This window comes from Carya illinoinensis, chromosome 1 (genome assembly GCF_018687715.1).
Source record: "Carya illinoinensis cultivar Pawnee chromosome 1, C.illinoinensisPawnee_v1, whole genome shotgun sequence".
Lineage (NCBI taxonomy): Eukaryota > Viridiplantae > Streptophyta > Magnoliopsida > Fagales > Juglandaceae > Carya > Carya illinoinensis.
In genome coordinates this window covers 50,877,396-50,897,105 of record NC_056752.1, presented here as the reverse complement: position 1 = coordinate 50,897,105, position 19,710 = coordinate 50,877,396, and the positions used below count along the sequence as shown (strand labels likewise).

General features: G+C 36.2%; 3 protein-coding genes and 1 pseudogene across 3 annotated transcripts; all 4 read right to left on the bottom strand.

Annotated features, from left to right (window-relative positions):
• Positions 1 to 1,981: 1,981 nt before the first annotated feature.
• Positions 1,982 to 7,327, bottom strand: LOC122282074 (nuclear pore complex protein NUP35). Its single transcript, XM_043094009.1, has 4 exons — positions 7,174 to 7,327; positions 5,674 to 6,270; positions 3,785 to 3,896; positions 1,982 to 2,574 (listed from the first exon to the last, which is right to left on the bottom strand). The coding sequence occupies exons 2-4, from the start codon at positions 6,243 to 6,245 to the stop codon at positions 2,263 to 2,265; spliced, it is 996 nt and encodes a 331-aa protein (XP_042949943.1). The 5' UTR covers positions 6,246 to 6,270; positions 7,174 to 7,327; the 3' UTR covers positions 1,982 to 2,262.
• An 875-nt stretch (positions 7,328 to 8,202) lies between these two features.
• On the bottom strand, positions 8,203 to 9,041 carry LOC122303309. Its single transcript, XM_043115030.1, has 3 exons — positions 8,858 to 9,041; positions 8,705 to 8,770; positions 8,203 to 8,564 (listed from the first exon to the last, which is right to left on the bottom strand). The coding sequence occupies exons 1-3, from the start codon at positions 8,930 to 8,932 to the stop codon at positions 8,334 to 8,336; spliced, it is 372 nt and encodes a 123-aa protein (XP_042970964.1). The 5' UTR covers positions 8,933 to 9,041; the 3' UTR covers positions 8,203 to 8,333.
• A 4,773-nt stretch (positions 9,042 to 13,814) lies between these two features.
• Positions 13,815 to 15,657, bottom strand: LOC122282057 (GATA transcription factor 9-like). The gene is made up of 2 exons (XM_043093986.1): positions 15,240 to 15,657; positions 13,815 to 14,775 (listed from the first exon to the last, which is right to left on the bottom strand). Exons 1-2 carry the CDS (start codon positions 15,531 to 15,533, stop codon positions 14,074 to 14,076), a joined length of 996 nt encoding a protein of 331 aa, XP_042949920.1. The 5' UTR covers positions 15,534 to 15,657; the 3' UTR covers positions 13,815 to 14,073.
• Positions 15,658 to 18,793: 3,136 nt separating this feature from the next.
• LOC122282066 lies at positions 18,794 to 19,697 on the bottom strand (annotated as a pseudogene).
• Positions 19,698 to 19,710: the final 13 nt, after the last annotated feature.

Below are 19,710 nucleotides of genomic sequence, written 5' to 3'. Positions count from 1 at the left end.
TTTGGATATAAAGATGATTTCAATTCATCCAATCTCATCGTTCAAAATTTTAAACAAAATATAATAAATAAGTAAATTTTTTTAAATCTCAAAATAATAATAATAATAGTTTAACAATATTTTATTTAATTTTTAATTTTTATCTAAAAACATCTCGTCTTATAATTCAAACTCCTAACTCGTGATTGGTCCGCAGCTCTTATTTCATACGAAACTTATAGTCCTAAAAGAGAAAACAACGAGAATTAAGCCCTCTAAATTGTAATTAATTAAAAATTTGAAGAGGCATTAACTGCAAAGAATTAATTTGAACTGTATGGTTAAAAATATAAAATATTATATTAGCTTGAAGGTGGGGGATGGGGTTTGGACTTTGGAGGGGCCTGTGTGAGAAGCGTGGAGATCAGAAGTAACTTGGTGGGGGAACGTAAAGAAGAGACCTCGTGATTGAACAGTACCATGGAAATGATGCTTTGTTTGGTTTGCTTTCAGTTCTCTCACATTTTTCTTGGAATTCTATATTTGCTCTGTACCTCATGCAACTGACCCTGTGAGACTCCTTTATCACCCAGTAATTAAGCAATTTTTCAATTTTCGACTCCGTTTGCAAATATTTATTTATTTTATAAATTAAATATGATGGATCACATAAAATTATGTTAATTTATAAATTTATTTTTATATAATCTTTTTATATCTATATCAATTCTCAAACAATATTTGGCTTGCATGAAGGCTTCTTCAACCATATGCTTGCAGATTATTTGAATTATTCTTAATTATACCATCCACCCATTTGATTGCATTGCGTTATTTCCATTATTCCAATAAGAAATGATCTGGACAAGCCCATTTAAAAAAGGAAATGAAATCCATTAACCCCGCTTTTTGTTAATAGTTCTTTACTTCTATTTTTTTAAGGAAGTTTATCTCGAATTTCACACTCTCGGAGAGCTTATATCTGATACTATTTTCCATGGGATGCTATCGATGAGTATGAAGCTGAAGACTACGTATCTGACACAAGATGCCTCATGCATGGATTCAGTAGATACAACACCTGAATTCTAGGTAGTGAACCCCATTGCTGTTTTATCGTTACATGGAGGCACACGTCAGAGAGAGCGAGAGCAACCACGGCAGTGGGCAGCTTCAGAAAGAAAATTGAGTCACAATTACCGAAGGTTGCAAAAGTACAAACCAATTACTGATCAACCGCGTATGTGGCCAGTCTCCATATTTTGATCATTACATAATCAATTCCCATGTCGTAGACATCACATGTAACATTTTAAAGCCTATGTTCGAGGGACACGACTTCTCCTCTCAATTGGAGGAGGTCACTGCGCCTCAGGAATCCTAAGTCTTTGTGTATATATTGACACGTACGGGGAGAACGAGAAACAAAAAATTTCCCCAGAAGGCTTCAAACGAATCTAGTTTTTCTAAGACGAGTTTGTAAATTATTATTTATTTATATAGCGCGTGTCATCAACGTCCAATTTAATAGAGTACAAACTCTATTAATAGACTTGTAAAGACCACATACATTGCCTTTAATTTGTAATGGCGACATATTTGATTGTCATTTGAGCTTTCCTTTTTTTTTTTTACCCTAAGATTATGTTCCATTAGCGAATTATTGGAGAAACATATAATTTAAAGGCCACTGCTTAATTTAGGAGTCTTTGCTTGTCTCACTTAAGTAACTGGAAAAAACAACCATACCATTATCGGATGTTAACTGGTAGAACTTACAACAATGATGATACATAAACTAAAAAGAAAAATTCTATTTACAATCTCCAATCCCCATTTAGGGACTGCATGTACAATAATCGTGAAAATAGATAAACAAATTAAAGTAAAACTCGAATGTTCATATGCTTAATAATATTTTATTATTATATAGAGAGTAAATAAATAATCCAATGTGGAGATTAAATTTAAATGAAATAAGCAAATGTAAATTCATATGATATTAGTTAAATTTTGAATATGCATTTGACCAATCAATGAGAATGCTCAAACATCAGAAAATGGTGAATGTTACACACCGACACATATACACCACGAAGTGAATGGTACATTCAATTATATTACGATTTTTAACCAAAAAAAAAAACCAAACGTATCTCGCAGGAAGGAAAAGAGGGAAAAAACCTGCTTCAAGCTTACAAGTGCAAAAACTCTCGTATTTCAAATTGCCTGTGTTGTTGCATGTTTGCTTATATCTAAATTGCACAAAGCCACTTGGCTGGCCTAAACTCCAAACATCAAATCCATGATTTTGGACACCAAAGATTTTGTTGGGGAAGCAATGGCCCCTCCCGACTGTCGCGCACTGGTATTGCCATTTTGAAGATAGTAGGGGCGAGTAGGGGACCTCAATGTGTTCAAGTCTGAGGATTTTGCAGATGGTGGAGGTGGTGGTAAAGTCATGAATCCCTGATTGCTTAGCTTTTCATCCAAAGTCCGGCGTTGCATTGGATCCAATGTCTTGACACCTACAATTAGTACCCCATTGATTTGCATTCCATTCTTGCTGAGAGCCTTCTGAGCATCAAATCGATTCTGCACCAACAAAAGCAACCAAATCAGTAAATCTTTGCCCAAACTCCAAGGATAGGAATGACTATTAGGAAGCCTATTAGGATAGGAATGAGCTTATATTATAACACCCAACAGCCTATTAGGAAGGACTTATAAATAATAGCCAACAAATAGTCAGATCATTGTCGCAGAGATGGACAACTTAAAATACTCTTTGTTCAGCATCTAAACAAATGCACTTTTTTCAGTCAAAGGCAACTTCGCTAGCATTAGCAATAAAATACTTCAAAGATGCAAACTAAATAACGCACTAAATTGTCCATATCAAGTTCCACATATAATATCTTATTTTTAATCTCACATATAGCCAATGCACTCACAATCCAATTTTATCTCAATACTATAGATATGAGAACAACCTATAAGGAGTACACGAAGACATGTTTTCATATCACACAGTCATTACATACATGAACCTGCTTTCGTAGGAATGCATGCAATTGAAGACACATTCAATGCCTTCTACCCTACAATAAATAAGCATATAACAGTCCCGTGTACTAGGGCCATGCCTATTTTTATCCTCAGTAAATTCTTTCTAATCAAAAAAATAAATGAGCATATAACAGTCCCGTGTACTACGGCCATGCCTATTTTTATCCTCAATAAAGTCTTTCTAATCAAAAAAATAAATGAGCATATAACAGAGAAGAGAAGAGGTTATTATTCCACATTGCTGAAATTTGCATAATTCATTGGAGCAAGCACCCACCAAGAAGCCAACATTGAACACGAGAATAGGTAACAGTTTTTCCACATTTAGCACATCTAAACCAGGAAAGATTTTATAAATGACAATGCCTTCATAGAACAGAGGTATCAAGAGAGAACAACTACGAATTTGGCTATGTTAAGCCAGCTTTTCTTTGAGAAAATCATGGAGTTCTTCAGTCTATCGCCTTCTCAGTTCAAGTTCCATTTGCATCTGCTCCTTTTCAATAGGATCGATAAGCATGCTTTTCAATTTCCTATTTGTTATTAAGTAAAGATACCACATTTTATTAAAGAGGCTGAGGAGCAAAATCCAATTACACTAGGGGTAATAGGGTATGCATAGGAGAAAAGTAATACTAACATCAAAGGCCCTAAGAAAAGATGGAATTAAGAGATTGCTGCTGTTGACTCAAAAACCAAATTGATCAAACTTGAAACAACAGGAAAGAAAAGAGACCTGATACAGAATGTGCATCCAGTTAGCATCTCTTGGACCAGGAATATGTTTCAAAATCACCCCACATTTTTCAAACTCCCTCAATACTAAATTGGTGTCAGCTGGGGGAAACCTGGGAAGAAAAAGAAAATGGTATACTCATTAAGAGAATAAAATTATCATAGACCTACACAAAAATGAAAGTAAATAAGCACATTTCATGTACTTCTATGGTTGATAACAAGCGGAATATCACAAACAAAGCTTCAAAGGCAGACCTAGAAGCCCTAATGATGAGGTTCAACATTGAAACTAGTCTATTATGTTTCCAGAAAATAGAAGCCCTAATGATGCTTTAATTATCAGTTTTACCAAGCCATATAACCTCATGAAAACATAATACAAAAAAATAAAAATAAAAAAATATATATATTTCTGCTATATTCTATTCAAGAGGATTTATCAGAGATGGCTTGTTCATCATAGGTTTTTGCATCACTAGCATGCTAAAGACTGTAACGCCCAAACCGCATGGCATATACTCCAAAATTACTAGTCAATAATACAATTGGAGCCTCATTGGAACCTTATAAAGAGCAAGAACTTATCATTCCCAAACAGTATGAGATCTCATACACCACCTACCCTTATCTTTATCATATGGGATATCACAATCTACCCCCCCTTGAATTCCCAACATCCTCTTCGACTCAGTCTGTTGTAGGTGGCACGGCTCAAGCCCCATATGCATGTCTGTTGAGGCATTATAAATGGTATCAGAGCCTATCCCAACCAAAAATGTGGGATTTGAGCCGTGCCACCTACAACAGACAGGCCTGACAAGGACGTTGAGAATTTAAAGAAGGTAAATTGTGATACCCCATATAATAAGGATAAGGGTAGGTTGTGTATAAGATCCCATATTGTTTGGAAAAGAGAAATTTTTGCTCTTTATAAGGTTACAATGGGGGTTCAATTGTATCATTGACTAGTTCTTTTGAAATATAGGCCATGTGATTGGGTCTTCCATTGGGGCATTACAAATGGTATCCAAGCTTATCCCAACAGAAATGTGGGACTTAAGTCATGCCACTTACAAAAGATAGGCCCGACGAGGACGTGGGGAATTTAAAAGGGGTAAATTGTGATAGCCAATATGATAAGGATAATGGTAGGTAATGTATGGGATCCCACATTACTTGGAAATGAGGAGTTATTGCTCTTTATAAGGTTCTAATGGGATTCCAATTGTATCATTAACTAGTCATTTTGGAGTATAGGCCATGTGGTTTGGGCCTTCCATTGAAGCGTTACTAAGACTAAGGTAAAGTAAAGAACACCTCCTATTAAAATTCACTTAGAGGTTGTTTGGATAATGAGATGGTTTTAGATAAAAATTGAATAAAATAGTGATGAGATGAGACGAGACGAAATGACAGTGTTTCTCAATCCAAACAGCCTCTTAGTTGCTCATATAACTTAAATAGTGTTGTGGATAACCATCCACCAAGTGTTTGTGATACATAATTGGATCTCCTTATGTAATTATCACACAACATATACCCAAACTCTATTAATTTTTTTTTTCCTAATGAATAAACAACCAAACTCTATTGACCAAGCACAAGCACTTAGCTAAGTAATCACAATAAAAACAAGATGGTTTGGCCAAACTTTCAATACTGCAAAACCTTATTTCCTTTGAAAGCATTTTGTTAAGAGCTATAAATAGGGATGTGGAGATATTTTTCTGTGATCAGTAAGTAAGAACATTATTAATAAGAAAGTAGGGGATGTTGAGATATTTTTTTGTTCTTATTAGTTATTATTTTTTTGGATGAAAAGAGATTAAAGCCAAAAACTATATAGGTAAAATCATTAGAAAAAGAAAACTAAGGTTAAAACAATACCCATAAATGGTAACCCATTCCTCCTCGTTGAGGTTCCCTACAGGCACGGAATTCCTCTGAATCTCTGGCCTTGCAACCTCTCTTGGAGGCGGAAGTGTGATCAAAGCACCAGGCTGAACCACACCCTCAACAGGCGAACCCTTTCCTTTATCATCTTGCTCACTACCGCTCTTTGCAGGTGACCACCAACTAAAACCTGCAGAACCCTGTTGGTTTTGCTGTGGACCCATCAGGGCATGGGAAGTGCTTGTCTCTGATTTGTTTTTCCCCAGTGTTTGGAAGTTCTGAACAGAACTCTGGAGTGGAGTTCTGGGGTCTGATTTGACTTCTGGAGACATTGGGTAATCTAGAATCCCAGATTCAGGGGAAAAGTCTGAGCGGTCTTCCAAGGTATAAACAGGAGGAGGTGGAAGATCTGACCCTGCGAAATTCTCACGCCATAGAGCAGATACTGCAGCTGCCTGGCCTGGACTTGAAAACTTTCCTTTCCTGGCAGAAATGGGAGATGCCAAATCCTGAAAAAATAATGACTGTCTCCCGGATCTGGGCGTTCTCTGTACTGTGGTGTTCATAATTTTAAAATCTGAAAGGCAGTATCTGCAAACCAACATCGAGCTAATTACCCACTGTCTAGTTTCCATGAAATGACAAAAAGGAACATACTCGAGTAGTGAAAAATAAAGGTTTTTGCCACAATTTAGAGGCGTAGATCATTCCTCAGGTCCAAATAGATCAAAGTTAACGAATTATGAGGTCGCTCTTCACACCAGAAAATGATAGTATTCAAAATGTCTGTTTTTATTTTCATTTATAAATTTTCTGCGCAATGAAACATATTTTCATTTGAACAAGGATGAAGTGAAGATTATTAAAAGAGGTCAAGATGAGCTAAATAAATCCAGCTTAGAAAACTAAAATGCATTGAAAACTAAGAGAAAGCTTTGTTCCAGGATTTAAATAAGCCAACATTCCTAGGTAATTGATCCATTTACTTTGCATGAAGTGGCAGAGAACAATCTAAGTACATCTACCAAAATTACAATTATCACCTAATTTATTTCATTTTCTCAGCCAGCGAAGCAAGTACGATATACACCAAGCATATAAAAAATAAACATTAACAAGCGTGAAAGTAACTAAGAATTAACCGCGCAAAATCTAGCTCCTTGAAGCTAAAATTTCTCAACAATGGACAGAAATTGCACTGCGGAATTTAATTCAATAGAAAATTTTAAACAATCCCTTGGTCTGGCAGCTAATAAAATAAAGAACAAAAAAACAAGAAAAGAATCTAGAACCTAAGAAATACTCCACTCAGTCGCTACGCCGAGAACTCGTCATCAGGCGCAGTAACTAAAATTAATCATCCACGACTTTCCCCTCGGTTTGTTTGCCCACAAAACCCAATGGTAAATGGAAAATCGCAATTATCAATGTTTCTTTTCATTTCTTGCGTTTGTCGGCAATCATACATAAATTAGAGACAGATGGAGAGAGTACCTGGAGGGATTTGGATTGAGCTAGGTGGAATCGAATAGGATTTTTGAAATGAGGAGGGTGTGGGGGTTTTCCCTCCCAATAACAGCTCGAGCTGCTCTGAATGGAATGAAACCCTAAACCTCAATCCAATTTAAAACTTCACGACGGTTGGGTACTTAAGAGTTCGACTGAGATGACGTAAATACCCTCTTTCCTCTTACATTTTGGTCGTGACGAGCTCAGCCTTTCGCTGTCATTATTTTCATTTAAATTAACCGAACAAAAAATGTAATTTCGTTTTTTTTTTTTTTTTTTTTTTAACTCACGCTGATTGAAATGTTTATAAATAATAATTTTCCAAAGTAAAATATAAGGACCTCCACACGTCTATTATATTTCACAAAAGTTAAAATTATGTGGTCGCAAAATATAAATTGATCGTTTTGGTCCTTTTTTTCAGTTAAAAAAAAAATTGTGTTATATTTCTTTTAAAAAATAACAATACGCATTTTATAATATGTCTCGACGTGTCTAAAATAAATTCACAGATTAACGTGGCATATTAGACTAATGATCCTAAGCATTTTGTACTCACGTATAGATGAAATAATTTGAGTTTCATTACTGATTAATTTGGTGTGTAAAAAATTAAAACATCATTATTTTTTTTATTTCAATGGTGCGTAAAAGGATTTAGTTGTCGTCACTCTCATGTACTTAAACGGACCCTCATATTTTTTTCTCTCTTTTATTTTATTTTTATATAAGTAACTGCGCGCAAATATATATATGTCACTTCAATTAGTTTCTGGCAAAGGAATTAAGAACTACGTACGTCATTGAGTTTATTACCATTCCGATTTCATTTGCTATATTGAGATGTTGATCTTCTTGCCCAGATGCATGCAGTACTTGATCGATAATAATATTGGTATTGTTAAGAGGATATCAGATTTCATGAGAGCTAGATCTCTCAGAGCTAGCTAAGGTCTGGGTTTATCTCATGCCTTCCCCCGGCCAGTATAAATCCCCTCAGCAAAAATATCATCCTGTAGTGAAATATATATGGTTTTATTGCAGTACGTACGTAGTACCGTATCTTACAACATGATTTATTACTGTACATAAGCTGAATGCAGATGGACACCACACAACAACATATGATCATATCATAACAAGTTTTAAAATGGGGATGAGAGCGGTTCTCTAAGCCCCACTTGATCCGGGGAATCTACGCTAATCATGGTAGCGATGCAGGAGCATTGACAAGGTCTTCCCATAATGCGAGCCGTCTTCATGATCTCCTCGCACTCAACAGGCTTGTACAGCAGCTGCTTTCCCTCTTCCAATACTTTTCTCTGATCATCTGCATCAATATCATTTCCTGGAACCAATGGCCTCGATGATGATCCCTACATACAGGCCAGGCAATTTTTATGAGTAGAATGTTAGTATATATGGCATGGAATTTAGATTTTCTTACAAGTCGTTGTTCCTTCAGGCTTCATGCATGCCTATGTAAGCTGGTTAATTACTAATTATTAAAGCTCACCTGATCTATAAATACAATGGAAGCTTCATTTGGTTCCATTTTTTGAACAACATCTGCAGCCACTTCCTGCATTACATACAAAATATCAACCTCCAAAAGAAAGACAATTCAAATAACAAACGAGATAAAACTAAAGCAACGTAATTTACGTACCCTGGCACGGTTAAGTTGTCCTTGATTCAAGGTCTTAGGCTCCAATTCAATGGAGCAACAGATGTTAGCCGCCATTTACAGCACAGAAACCCAACTCTTTTGATCAAACAAATTGGGTAGCAAGTTCTGCCCATTACCACAAAAAACGTTGAAGTCAGTAGTACTGCATGCCTTCACTTCACAGACAGACATGTCTATATATATAGCCATAACATGAGGCAACGATCGATGTACGTTGCTTTATGTTAAATCACGGACTAAGCTTGACTTTTAGCTGCAGAAATATGAGGTTATAGAGCAAAGCAAGCTGATCTCCATCTCATTCGCATCCCGTGCGCCTAGATCATCTCTGTTCAAATTTCATTGTCACTCCAGACTTTAAACTGTTGAAAGCTAGCTAGCCCATATATGTTCACGCCTCACAGGGTCAATAATTATTTCCCTCGATCGATCGGTTTCTATTGGTGTCTCAATCCTTTTCAGGGTAGGAACATCAACATCTATTCGTTTTAATTGGCCCCGTGTGGAGGATTAGTGCCTTTTCTTTTAGCTGTAAATGTAGCGAAACAACAACCTTGATGGCTATTTGATTGAATTGATCATAACTTTAAACAATCCACAATATATATACACATGAATGTATCCGATTTATGGTGTTTGATTGGTGGGTTTGAGATGAAAAATAAAGTAATTTTCTTTTAGCTGTAAATGTAGCGAAACAACAACCTTGATGGCTATTTGATTGAATTGATCATAACTTTAAACAATCCACAATATATATACACCTGAATGTATCCGATTTATGGTGTTTGATTGGTGGGTTTGAGATGGAAAATAAAGTAATTTTCTTTTAGCTGTAAATGTAGCGAAACAACAACCTTGATGGCTATTTGATTGAATTGATCATAACTTTAAACAATCCACAATATATATACACATGAATGTATCCGATTTATGGTTGATTGGTGAGTTTGAGATGGAAAATAAAGAAATAAACCCCGGCTCCCCCCAAAAAAACAATATAGACAAGAATTAGCAAGGACTTGGGAGTATAAATTATAAACAATTTAATCTCCAAGCTTAGCCCAGTAGGCTGGCAGGCTGCATAAAATGGGCTATTTAGTTAAGACAGCTTTAATTATTCCAAGATTGGCTAATCTCCCAGCTTGGCCCAGGTTGCGACCTTTGGAAGGAGATTTATGTATAGTCCGATTCATGCATAATGATTAAAAGAATTATTAATGGGGGACTTTGGTGCTTTTTCTCTATAAAGCAGGAGGCTGCAGCTTCGTCTGAAAGAGTATAAACTGTACCAGGATCATGATCTAATATCCTGCAGTTATCCTGCAGTTGATGCTAAATTGGGCTAATGTATAGCAAAACAGAAAACTTGAGATGGAGGAGGGAATTTTCTGTATGGTTTTTTAATCTGTCAAAATTAATGGCGGGATCGGTAGAAACAATATTTCAGAATAAGATTTTTATAGAAGTGGTTCTCATTTCACAGTTGTCCACACCCAAACCATGCATTATTACAGATAAGAGGGAAATCTTTTCTTATGCAGACAATGATCGATATCTTTGTCCAGGTTTATGATTGATCACTAGTCAATGTTTGGGAGGAGAACAAAAATAACGTTGGAACTGATTCAAAATAGTCAAAGCATAAAAAGGTCAAGAAGATTAGACAAAAAAAAAAATGAACTGGAGGCTAATGATCAAATATGCTAGCCCCACTGGCCTATGTGCGACCATGTGCCTACCTAATTAAGTTTAGCTTATATACATACATATATATATACACATGGGGTGGTTCAAGAACAACTATATATATATATACACAGTTCTGCTTGTGTTACTGCATGCTATTCTTTTCACTCTTTCCTTGTATAAAAAAAATGATTAATTAATTAGTCAAGATCACAACCTTTTAATCTTCTTTTAAAATGATTCAGAATTAGCTGTTGCATGCATATATGCAAAAATAGCTGGCTATGATCTATCTCGGTTGTTTCCAACTTTGTATATGCAGAAACTGATCATATCAATATATTGGATATGAGACAAGAAATAAGATCTCAACATGATTAATTAAGTAGACTTCTCTCTCAGTATTAATAGCTGGAAACCAGCTACTTGTTTCTGTATAGCTAGGCTTTTTAACCATGCAGTAGGTCAAAATGCTGAAATATTTTGGGTGTCCTGTTTTTAGTACTCATCGACATTAGTGGGGCGAGTAGCTTTATATAATTGAGCTATAAAAGATCATAAGTTGGACCGATGGGCAAATTCACCTAATGCTATTGAATCACCTACTAATTACATTATCTTTCAGGGCCACGTGAAAAGGAAGGGCACATGAGAATGGGGGTTCATGTGGCCGGAGCGAAGGTATGTGCCTTTTTCCAAGCTATATAGTTAATCATGTATCCTAGCTATCTGATCTTTTTGGGGAAAAGAAGGCATATCGATCCAATACCTTTGAGCTCATGTTTTTCTCCAATACCAAAAACATCATATGGCTAGGTGTGCAAATGAGCATCATGATCACCTCTAATTCCTTGGTCATGTTCACCTGCATATATGGCCTAGTGCCTCAGTACTGTTGTCTAAATCCGTTTTGGCAATTTCTTCGAGTTTGGAACCTTTAAGGGATGGATTGGGACACCAATATTCTTGCTTATGCCCCCACCCTCCCCAAAAAATAAATCATTGGAGTACGTACTAGATGTCCACTCTTTTTCTTGTTTAGATGGTACGCCAAAAACTAAAACCGACATACGATTGATGAGGTGAAATTTACTTCTCCGATGAAAACTTTAACCTAGTTATATTAATATGACATCATTACCGCCATTAATTAGATCATATTTGGATAATACATATATAAATAAATAAATAGATAAGGGTTTTATATAGTCAATCAAGTGAATGGTATATCCTCGCTTTTTAATCACATAACATGACATTTCCTTTATTTTTCTGAGAATATTTCGATCACATGATCGTGATCACATCTATCTTCCATCATGTTGGCTGTACCAAAATCATTAAATGGTAGAAGACCTCCACCCAATTTTTCCATGAAAGCGCAATTAGATATTGCTTGCTAGCTGCTATAGTGTCATTACCTACCGATGAAGACCCACGTACACCACGACCCATGGAAGGTCATGTGAAATGACCCAAATGCCTCCCTACTGATCATATCCCAAAACTCGAATATATTTCCTTTGAATTGGCACAGCCAGGTAACACGTATACGTACGTACATGAATAACTAGGCAACCAATAGTAAGAGGCCATATATGCATAATAATTTAAGATACACACAAAGTCAAAGTTAGAAGAAAAGGGATGTTGAGAGGGGACAGGAACCATATCATCATCTTATCAAATAACATGCAAAGATCCCTAGACAATGAACACCAAAGACACTGTGAAACTTGGATATATTATCCGAAACAGATACAAAACAGTAATGCACGTCACGTACTGCATGTGCTAGGTTCCGTCGTCCACATGCATGTCTATATATATATATATGCATGCTCGCTCGTGTCATGTACTTTTACATATATAAATACTGTGTATATATACACTCTGCTAGCTGATCCCATGCATGCATGTCATTTAACATGCATGCCGACAATAATGTACATACATTGTACTTCTGTGTACCCTTTCTAAGTATTGTGATATTGTAGCTAGCATAATTAAACCAATATCATAAACCTTCAAAAAGGAAAAAAGAAACTAGAATTCAGTTCGAGTTAATTAAGAAAAGCAACCTACAAAACGTAGTACTCAAGCTTTCAAATTTTGCAATAATTAAGAAATTGACTGTGATCATCATCCTCGTCTGATCACAACCTAGGATATATATATACATATATATATATATAACAGAACGGACTATATATGTAATTACATGTTATAAATTGATAAGGTGGACCCCATGGAAGAGCAAATGTCTAAGATGGGATGGACAGTAATGTCACCCCCTTGGCGTACAACCAAATTATTTTTTGTTTATTTATTACTCCCACATGACCCTGCTAGCTGCTTGCTCTGCAGTCTGCACCATTTTGCAAGCTAAAGCAGCAAAATTCTTCGCAAGCTTTTGTTTCTCTTTTTCTTTTCTTTCCTTTTTTTTTAAATGCTAATTGGGTCTCTTTCTTTTTCTTGATCTCTTCCCACATTGGTGTCATAAAATATTGTGTACGTATAACGCACTTTCAGGTAGAGGGTACGTGCAGATCAAGACGATGTATAAAGTAGTATAACTTGCTTACTAAAAAGCATAAAGATCTCAATTCGATCATGTCACTGAAACCCATGCATGCTGCTGCATAATTAATTTCTTTCTTCTTCTCCAACACCCGGGATTTGGGTGGTCGACGTTATTCTTTTCTCTCTTTTTTTGGGAAAAAAAGAAGGCTTCATGATAACTAAATAGCCATGCCAGTAAGAATTATCGCTTATAAAAATAAAAAATATATATAAAAAAAAAGGAAAAAGAAAAAGTAAAATGGGAGAATTTACAGGTGGGATGATTAATTAGCTGATGACTAATGGACCTGGTCTGACCAGTGTGACCACACAACGTCAATAATTAACCAAGTGAACTTTCAAGGGCTACCAACTACATGTGCAATGCCTCGGCCTCCTCACGTTCAAGACATATATAGGCAGGAGTTGGGTCACCAATCATACTTCCCCTGGCCCATTGCTTCCACCAATTATGGCGGTACACCATTTTGCGTTACTGACCTCTAGCTACATTCTTTTTTATATAAAATAAATGTGCATTTTTATTTTTCATTTATGAATTCACATCGGTTGCTGTCATATAAATAAAACTAAAGGTGAAAAAAAAAATTCATGTTTAAAACATTAAGATTTCTTAAAATGAATTCCTTCTTAAGTTTTTTAAACAAAGCGCAGATCCCATAGAGAAAAAAAAATAGTAGATTTCGCATTTGCCAAATTTTCGGCCAAATAAGCAATTAGAATTACATTTTTAAAGTCTTACAACCAAATGAAGTTTGAACCTTTCCTCCTCCCTTTAATATTTTCTCATGTCCATTATCCCTTAGTTCTATTTTTTTTTTTTTTTCCCTTTGAAAAAAAAGGACCCTAGAAGTTCAGATTCCTAAAGTGAAAATTAGGCAAGAAAAGAAAAATTCCCCACCCAAATTTCCTGACTAAACCCACTAGATCAAATGCCTAAAATCAGGCCCACTACGATGATGGATCAAGTAATCATCACCACCACCGTTTGATACGCCGAAAATTGAACCTCGACTAAGAAATTGTTGTTGTTGAGCTCTATGCACCTCCTTCTGCCTCCTCAGCTCCAAGACCTTCCTGTGTGAGTTGGAGTGCTTCGCCGACACAAAAGTTGGACTCGCGACGGGTCGGTACTCTGGCACTAGCCGACCAGATTTATACCGGACTCCACAAGCGTTACAAAGGGTCTTCGGGCCCATGGGCCCAGTCCGCCACTGTGGAGTCTTTTCGGCGGCACAGTGTAAACATTTCCGGCCCGACGAGTCTGAGTCGTTTTGTTTACTCTCTCTTTTCTTAGATGTCGTCGTCTTCGTGGTTGCAGATGATGGTTTTTCGATTGGAGTGTCGAACTCGGACGGGTTGGTAAGGTGGAGGAGGCGTGTGGACCAGTCGCAAGGGGCGGCACGTGATCTCTTGCTACGGGCCTTGCCAGGCAGTGGAGTATCGGGTTGGAAAAAGGGGACATTTCGGGTAGGAAGCGTTTCGGAGGAGGAGGACGATTCGGGTGTTTGAGCTTTCGTGGCGATGGCAGCGGTGGGCCCAGTGAGAAAGTGGAGGCCTTGTTGGACCGAGAACGAGTCCTCCACGAAGTTCGACAACCATTCCAGCTCGGCCAGGTCGTCGTACTGTAACAAGACACCACCAAACAAACAATGAATCCGTGAAATTCGAACGGAAAACAAGTTCATACACTTCACGGATAAAACTGAATTTTGCTCGAACCAAATTCACGGAAGGTGCGTGAAAATATTATGCTCGATTTATATATATATATATATATTAAAATAAAGGAAAAAAAAAAAGCAGTTACGGGTAGGAATTTTATAAAGTAATGCTCCCGTAGTACTTTTTAAAGATGAATATTAGCTGGAAATCTTTTTGCAGAATGATGCTGTAATTTAATCGAATAATTTGGCTGAAGTGATTATGAAATTGTTGAGAGGACTAACGAACATGTGCACAATTTCGAAATAATAGAAATTCCTTCTCAACGATGAGGGAGCTTTTTTTGTTTAACTCAACGTTACGATAACGCTAAAATTGCGTAGAAATATTCAAATTTGTCATATCACGTGAAAAGAGAAATTACCGGAACGCAGAGGTCGCCGTAGAACTGAGAGTCGCCGAAGCTCCGGGAGCCAAATATGCTGGAGAACTGAGCTCCGTTGCCCGAATTGCAGCCATCGACAGCGGTTACGGTGGAAGAATCGTTAGAATTTCCGGCTACATTCTCAAAGAAAGAGTCGGTCATCACGGCGTCTTCGTTCGAAAAGTCTAGGAGGTCGTCAACGGTGAAGTTTTCTCCTGGCTTATGCTTTTCCGGCGACAGTGGGCCTGCACCGGCGCCAAAGCAATCTCCCATAAATAGCTCCGGTAGTTCCATCTCTGTGCGTATTGGTATATAAGAGAGAGTGGTGCTTTCTAGAGAGAGAGAGGGCAATAAAAATTGCAGCGTTTAGAGAGGTTAATGTGCCTGAGATAGATAGAGTGAAGGCGAGGTAGTGTGGGGGGGTTTTGAGGAGTGAAGACGAGGGCACTCATGTAAATTTGATCAAATTGGAGCATCTTCTTACATGTAGCAGAGGTACGGATTTGATAATTAATCATGGGAAGTGACTTGCAAGCTCTGTAAAGTTAAGTTCTTCTATTATTAGTTTAACTATACTCTTTCTTCCTCATAATAATAATAATAATTATGCTTTTCTTTATACTTATTGACTTTTTTGTAAAATATAGATAATTTTAAAATATATATTTAAAGAATTAAAAAATAAATAAAATAATCCTAAAAGACAAAACATAAAATGAGAAATAAACTAAAATTTAAAAAAAATAATAGAATAAATATTTTTAGTAAGACTTAATAATAAATAGAATAGTAATAAATAACAAAAATCTTAATGAGAAGTGAAATGTCAGCTTGTTAATTTTGCATTCTTGACACATATAACATTTAAGACATGACAGATTAGAAAGACAGACAACAATGTTAAATTATGAGTTTCTTATTGTCCAATGATGAAATCTGTGCAGATATGAAAACTCAAACGAGTTTTTGGCAAAAACGCTTAAAACCGGAAAATGAGTCTACAATTGATTCAAAATTATTAAATTCTTAAGTATATTTTGGATAGTCCAATTAAATGAAATGGTTTTAAATAAAATTTTATTATAATATTATTTTTAAATTTAAAAAAATTAAATTATTTATTATATTTTATATGAAAATTTTTATAAAAAAATTGTTTGAATATAACACGGTTTCTGTATCAAAACTATCCTTTCTTTTTTGGAAATTAAAATATTAAAAAATACTATTTAGACGTCTAGGTAGATATTGTCATTTAATAATATTATGAACAAGTTGAAATAATAATAATAATAATTTTTCATCCTCAGTTTATAACTCAACTCATGCATGGTTTTGTAGTTTTTACGTTGAATGTTTAAAATTCAAGCCCATTAGACTCGCTCTCTCACAGGTTTTGTCGCCGGATTCCTCTGCTACCCCTACTAATTTTTTTTTTATTCCCCATCGGGGATTGTGCTTGCAATATATTTTATGCCTCTTATTATATTGCCTGCCCACGTTTAAGCACGATGGTTACAGCTCAATTTAATCGAAAATAACGGCCATGATGTTATCCACGTGGCCTCTTAGGATGGTTTTTCACTTTTTATGCTGACCTTACCTGCCACATACATTAGATAAAAGCATAAACTCATCCCCTCATTGAGCGTAACGTTACAAACCACTTCCAGCGTTCGGTAAAAGAGTTGATAAAAATTTTGTATATGACTCAGCGAGTCGGTTCGAGTCATTTTTTTTTATTAAATGGTAGTAGCAGTAGAACGGATAGGGTCTGGCTGCAGTTCATTTTAACTGTTATGTCAACTTTTCTTCTTGATTTTTTAATTATTAATTTAAAATTCAAATCAATTAAATAATTCATATCCCTTTTTATTTATATATTTTTGTTCTTTTACTTTACTTCTTGCTTGCCTTTTTATTTTTATTTTTTTGTTGTTTAAGATTCGGTGGGGTCGAGTAGCACGTGACAAAGGCGGAGGTGGTGTCAGCGATGCATGTGAGAGTTCTTAAGCCTTAGTCCAAAAGCCAACCCATTACCTCTAGAGCTGGTCAATTCCACGTGGCTGGAATATATTGACCGCTTAGCCACTTTCTTACCTTAGGTGCAACTTCACACGTGCGTTGTGCTTAGCATGTCTAACGCCAACGTGATAGCACGTGCAGGGAAGTCACGAGGATGGCACGCCCCGTACCTTCCTATCACCCGGCGGTGCCACTGCCACATGCGCGCTTTTAATTAAGGCCTTCCTTAATTAGGATTAAAATCATGAGTTTTACTATATATAAATAAAGTCACATATTAATTTACGTATTAATACTGATTTCTTCATATTTAAAATTTAAATCAGTACTATTTTTAATAAAATTTATTTTTTAACCAATCACAATAAATTGATATACATATTAATACATAATTATACTTACAATTAGATTTTTTCTAAAATCATAAACTTCTATAAAGAATGGCTACGAAATTGTTTTATTTGGAGAATGATAAGTCTGATATACGAGGACGGTGGAATCTCCCATATGGGTGTTTGAAATTTGAATATTGAATGATTAAACTTTTATTTATTTATTTATTGTTATTATCGAAGAAACTGAAACGATAAATAATATATTTTCCTACTGTACCTCCTCGCAATGGATTCCAAAACTTCCTTGGATTTGTTTTGTATGGGTGGTGGATCACTTGGGCCTGGCCCAGATCAAGATCCAAAAAGAGGTGATTCAAATTTTATTCTCTCAACATGCAGTTTGCTTCCTGGCAATGCTCAAGTGGATGTGCGCTATTTGTTGTCCGTACGTATTATGAGACATCACATGCACTGAGAATAATGTTTTACCAAAAGTTGCTAAAAGAACAAGTACTCCATCGTCCCCTTTGGTGGCAAGGAAAAGAAAATTACAATTGGGGAAACAAAGGGAGAATACCAGTGGTGAAATCTTAGCATGGCAAACCTTAAAATAAAACCAAGCCTTCCATCAATATCAAAAAGTTCTCTATAAGCACAAGCACTTTAGCTCAAGTGATCAAAGTGTGGGATTGGAGTAGTTTCTATGTTAGAATCATACCAATACAGGCGTGCACTTTATTAAAGACAGTCGCCTCATCAATGTAGACTAGCCAAAATATAGAACTTGACTCAAATAATTGCAACGAGTAATTCTGTATACCTTGCTTTTATATCATAGTATCGATGTGGTATTTATCATCAACCATTAGACAAGTTCTTTTTCTTTTTTCTTTTCAATTAATTATGTTTAGATATTGCTGAGCAATACCATATCGGTATATTGAGAGAGAAGTAGGATTATTGAGAATATAGCAGTCTCAAATTTTAAAATAGAGAGAGAAATCAACCATTAGTCCAATTTCAAGAGAGTTCCAACAAAACTACAAGTCACATTTGGTCTTGTTAGTCCAGTCTTTTGATAAAATCTTTTAGTTTGGAAGTTTTGACAAATGTAAAGAAACAATGAGACCTATACATGTGAATCAAAAACAATCAAAACGGAACCTCAAGTGCAAAAGTTTCAAAAGATGGATTTCATGGCTCAATTGTTGTCACTTGTTGCCACTCCCCATCTACCGCTTCCCTCAACAATGTCACGTTGTTGTTTCCATCAACCACAGTTAATAAGTTTATTGCCAATGACCGGGAGACCCTCCAGATTGTAGTCTTAAACTCATTCAAAACCTTACTTTCCCACTAAGCCCCCTCCTTGGCCACAATCCATATAATGACTAACATATTTCGAGGCACTAGCAATTGTAGATTTTGGAAGTCCCAAGTTGGGTGCCCATGCAACATCACGAACCCAATCTATGTGCATGTGAAGAGCTGGAAAGCAATCCACCTTCCAATTCCCTTCATAGAGCTTCCACACCTTCACAGTATTATCACAACCACCAAAACAGAGCTTCTGAATAGGATTGAGTAAGCCAAAACCAACAAGAGCATCGAGTGCAGTTGAGAGAGCCCACGAGACAAAAGTTACACCAAGTAAGCGAGCTTTGTCAATTCTTAATGTGTCCCAACCACCATCTAGTTTTGCAACAAAAATCAAGATATTTCCATCAGATGAGCCACATGCTAGGCAAAGACCCAATTCATGAGGAGCCCAAGCAATAGAATTGACAGATGATTTGTGGTCACTAAAGACATGAACTTGAGTCCACTCATTCTGATTACCCTCATTCCATATTATTACATGCCCATCATAATAAAACGAAGCGAGTAAAGACCCGAATTTTGAGTGAGCGCAGACCACCTACCAAACAGGTCCTTGGTGGCCAGTTAAGGTTGCAAGATATTGAGAGGCTGAATTGCTTGCCCCGGTGATCTTAATTGAAAGGTCTGACGAGGCAATGGTAACACGCTTTCCATAGTTGTCCATAGCCAAATTGTGCACCACATCTTGGTGATTAGTTTCAATCTTTTGTGAAGGCATTTTTCTATGATTA